Here is a 4032-nt window from a genome sequence, read left to right on the forward strand (position 1 = left end):
TGCTTCCACCTTCCGAGTTCCCTCCCATTTCCTGGTCAACCAACGTTCATACGGTCGACCGGAAATGGAGACAATCGCCGGAGACTCCGTATCACCTTACACACTGTTGCTCAGAAGCCTAGCGCTCATACCTATCTCTCACTACCTCTTAGTAGCGTTTTTCGTTTTGGTTGTTTTTGTATACAATCTACTCGAGATTCATATCGTACATGACATTTTCGGAGGGTTTGGAGGTGATTTTGTATCTCTGACCTTCCATTCTTCATCCGATTTGTACAGAGAAGTCGTATCCAAGTGTCACCTGCTTCATGGAAGGTTAATTCCTTCTCTTCTTTTTAATTATAAACTGTTCGAGTTCGACCTGAGAGTTTTCTGACTAACTTGTGTTTTTTGTTTACAAAAAAGAAGCTTCTGAATGATACAATGTTTTTCTGATTGATTCATCTCGTGAAAAAAGCAGAAATCAGCAATAGATTATGAATTTAACTGATTTCGATTGACAGAGCCTACCATTGTTTCTGATTTTGGAAAACGGAGGTTTTTTCAGACGAAAGGAAAATTTGATAATAGGGGAAAAGTTTTTGCCAGTAGCTAATCACACAGTGGCAGTGCTCTGACTAAGTAAAATGCACGTTTATGACTGATTCTTAACATTCCACCATTGATTGTTCACTGGTGCAGATACTTTTCCACTCCATGGCTTTCTAGTCCGCATCTTCAGACTATTTTGCTGAATGTTTTGGTCAAGACTCCTAGTTTCAGCTACAAAAGGTAAAAATCGTTATTCACTTTCTTATACTTTGATGATCAATTGGAGTAAATGATTCATGAAATTAGTACTGTGGCTCTCAATCCACACATATCAATGATAACAAACCATTCCCTTACAGCACTAATAGTTTAATTAGGTAGTGATATATTGTGTGGCAAATATGGTCAACCAATTTCCTCTTATTAAACCTACTAAATTTTTTTCTATTTCCAGAGAGATATTTCGCACTTCTGATGGTGGAACAATAGCATTGGATTGGTTGATGAACTCTGATGGTAAAATAATATCATTATGATGATGATGTAATAAACTTTTTTGAGTGATCATGGTGCTAATTGTTGGATGCAATGGTTCAAAAAAGTTTACAAGAATCTATTCTGTTTGATTCTGTAGTTTCAGAAACGAGCCTTCAAGTTCATGGAACCAATATAGATGTTGTCATTCCTCTTGTGATAGTGATTCCTGGCTTAACTAGTGATTCTGCTTCCCCTGTGAGCTTTTTGATCTTATGAAGAAGTTCTTCAATGCTTTTTATATCTTTTCATGTCAGTATGTTGTAACTTGTATTTCAGTATATTAAGGAGATTGCATACAATATGGCAAAACATGGATGGAATGTTGTTGTAAGCAACTATCGAGGGCTAGGAGGTGTTCCACTCACAGTACGTTTTCACTATTTCATGTAATCTAAAAGTTCATATCCTAGGACACAATTTTTGAAACTCAATATGTAAACATAATTAGTTATTTGCGAGCATTATTTTTATTGTTTTATTGTTTATGATTCAAGTGTCCATACAACTAACAAATTTGTTAATTGTTTGCTTTTGCAGTCTGAATGCTTCCATCATGCAGGAAGGTCAGATGATTTAGGCGAAGTAGTGAATCATCTTCATTGCAAACACCCCAAAACTCTCCTATATGCTGTTGGAACTAGCATGGGTGCTAATATTTTGGTACAACTTTAATCTAGAATAAGAAAGATAATCCATAATTTGATTTGTCATTAAGTATAATGAACAAATTATTGCCAAGTTCCCTAAAGTATCAAACTGTTAAACATTTCTTCTCCATGTTATACATCTATTTGTAAGCTTTCAATATGTAAGATGCTTTATAAATTTTTCATATGATCACTTTAAGGTTTTGATTAATAATGATTGATCTTGTAGGTAAAATATCTTGGTGAACAAGGGGTTAATGTACCTCTTGCTGGGGCAGCATCTATCAGTAATCCTTGGGATCTTTTGGTTAGTGTTTTGTACTTTTGATGAATATCATTTTAAAGAAATATCCGACTTCAGTTGTATGTATTGGAGGAAATAATTCACATTTGATATCGCTATTTCTTACGAGTTTAATTCCCTTTTTTTTGGCAGATTGGTGATAGATTTTTCAATCGCGCTATTATGCAGAGGTTCTACAATAGAGTTTTAGGGAATTCCTTGAAAAGCACTGCCAAATTGTGTGTGTTCTCTTTGATTCTTTTCATAACCTAATCTTTGACTATGTAATTCTTGTCTTAATCATCTATTTTCTAACTTGATTAAGTAATTTTGAGTTTGTTGTAGGCACCAGGAAGTTTATGCTCGCCTTTCAGATTGGGAAGGAATTGAAAAGGTAATCCGTGTGTTGATATCTTCACACTGTATTTTCTGAAAAAAAAGGTAAATTGAGGAACTACACAAAAGTAAGAGAAAGACGAGATATTTAGGTTTAAATGAACTAAATAGCAACGTATTTCCATTTATTTGTTTATTATAGCATTCTACTTTCATTTCTTCCTATACAACATTGTACTTTGAAAAAAGTTCTATTAATTGCTGACTTCTCTTGCAGTCACGTTCAATTCGAGAGTTCAGTAATTACTCTTCTCGAATTGCAGGGAATTTTGAGGTGATATTTTATAAATATAAAATTCTGCACCTTTTTTTTGCACTCATTAATCAATGATAATGTGTCATTAATTCTTTCAGGCAGTTGATGAATTTTATAGATGGGCTAGCAGTGCACGTTTGATTAGCAAAGTATCGGTTCCACTTCTATGTGTCAATTCCATAGATGATCCTGTCTGCGGTCATGAAGCCATTCCTTGGGATGAGTGTCGGTATGAACACATACATTTTTTCTTTATTCTAAAAAATTACAACATCCAAAATATTCACACTTCAAAATAAAATGAAAGCGTTCATTATCATCAACTGGGACTGATGTCAATGAGAGAAAAATTACAGTTTTTTGTTGTACCCAAAAAGGTGGGAAAAGGACTTGCTCTTGATCTACCGTATATGAAAAAGACGTAAATGCCCTTCTCATCCTCATTAGATAGTCCTACATGGGGACAGGACTGAACTGGATGGGACTGGGCACTTTTGTCATTGATGTCTATTCTTATCAGGAGAAATAAAAATATTGTTCTTGCTACCACACAACATGGAGGACATATTGCATTTTTTGAAGGAATGCCAGGAAAAAGCTTGTGGTAAAAGTTTTCTTCTCATTTTTTTGAAAATGGTTCGTATGCGGATACATGTATGAATCATTCACATTGATACAAAAATGTTATCAACAATCACTTATGAGTTGAGTTATTTCTTTTACAGGTGGATAAGGGTTGTTGAAGAATACCTCTCTCATCTGCATGCAACCTCCTCAATTAGCAAACACTAGGTACATATGATAACTCTTAATAACCTTTACTCTTAATTTTCAAACAATCATAACAAAAGTAAAGTACAATACTTGTTTTGATTAAATACTTCATTTGATGCATGGGTTAGTTTCATAAAGTTCAGATTGTTTTTGCTACCTTTGGTTTGCAACTGATCAATAATTTTGGGATTTAGTTCAAGAAATTCAATCTGCCTAATTTCGGGCTTCCATTGTTGGTTACATGAGTGAAATCTATTGGAAAAAGATGATGTTTTTCTTTAGAATATTATGATTTTTCACCAGACTTTGGACACGACACGTGTTAATATAAATATTTGTGGTCAACTTATGAAATTTTACAGGGAAATACTTTCTTCTTAATGTGAGCTTCGTATGATATATTATATGTCAAAATCCGAGCTAATGTGAATAAGATATCAACTCTCAAAGTGATGTATTTGGAAAAGAAGTTGGAACTTAAAAGTGGGGGGAATGAGTTGTGCCACATAAACAGGAAGCTAAATCTGTGTCGAAAGTAACCCTATAAAATTTGTATTGACCCACCCAAATTACACTAGCAACTAAAAACATCCTCGTGTTGAAATTCA

At 34.1% G+C, this 4032-nt stretch overlaps 1 protein-coding gene across 2 annotated transcripts; it reads left to right on the forward strand.

Annotated features, from left to right (window-relative positions):
* Positions 1-4032, forward strand: LOC145135586 (embryogenesis-associated protein EMB8-like). Of its 2 annotated transcripts, XM_079069837.1 has the most exons (14): positions 1-315; positions 682-771; positions 986-1047; positions 1166-1263; positions 1345-1434; positions 1606-1728; positions 1945-2022; positions 2152-2237; positions 2344-2392; positions 2612-2668; positions 2749-2879; positions 3171-3254; positions 3376-3442; positions 3787-4032. In XM_079069837.1, exons 1-13 carry the CDS (start codon positions 65-67, stop codon positions 3440-3442), a joined length of 1266 nt encoding a protein of 421 aa, XP_078925963.1. In that variant the 5' UTR covers positions 1-64; the 3' UTR covers positions 3787-4032. The 2 variants fall into 2 exon arrangements, with proteins under 2 accessions (XP_078925963.1, XP_078925964.1); XM_079069838.1 differs by lacking the exon at positions 3787-4032 and having other exon boundaries at positions 3171-3286.

The sequence above is a fragment of the Lactuca virosa genome, chromosome 9 (genome assembly GCF_052849685.1).
Source record: "Lactuca virosa cultivar CGN04683 chromosome 9, Lactuca_virosa_CGN04683_v6, whole genome shotgun sequence".
NCBI lineage: Eukaryota > Viridiplantae > Streptophyta > Magnoliopsida > Asterales > Asteraceae > Lactuca > Lactuca virosa.

Bases quoted from the DNA above. Each gene is read 5' to 3' on its own strand.
- LOC145135586 (XM_079069837.1), top strand. From the start codon at position 65: ATGGAGACAATCGCCGGAGACTCCGTATCACCTTACACACTGTTGCTC. The intron at 1,729-1,944 runs GTACAACTTTAA...TTGATCTTGTAG, and splicing joins GCATGGGTGCTAATATTTTG to GTAAAATATCTTGGTGAACA. The intron at 2,023-2,151 runs GTTAGTGTTTTG...TTTTTTTGGCAG, and splicing joins GTAATCCTTGGGATCTTTTG to ATTGGTGATAGATTTTTCAA.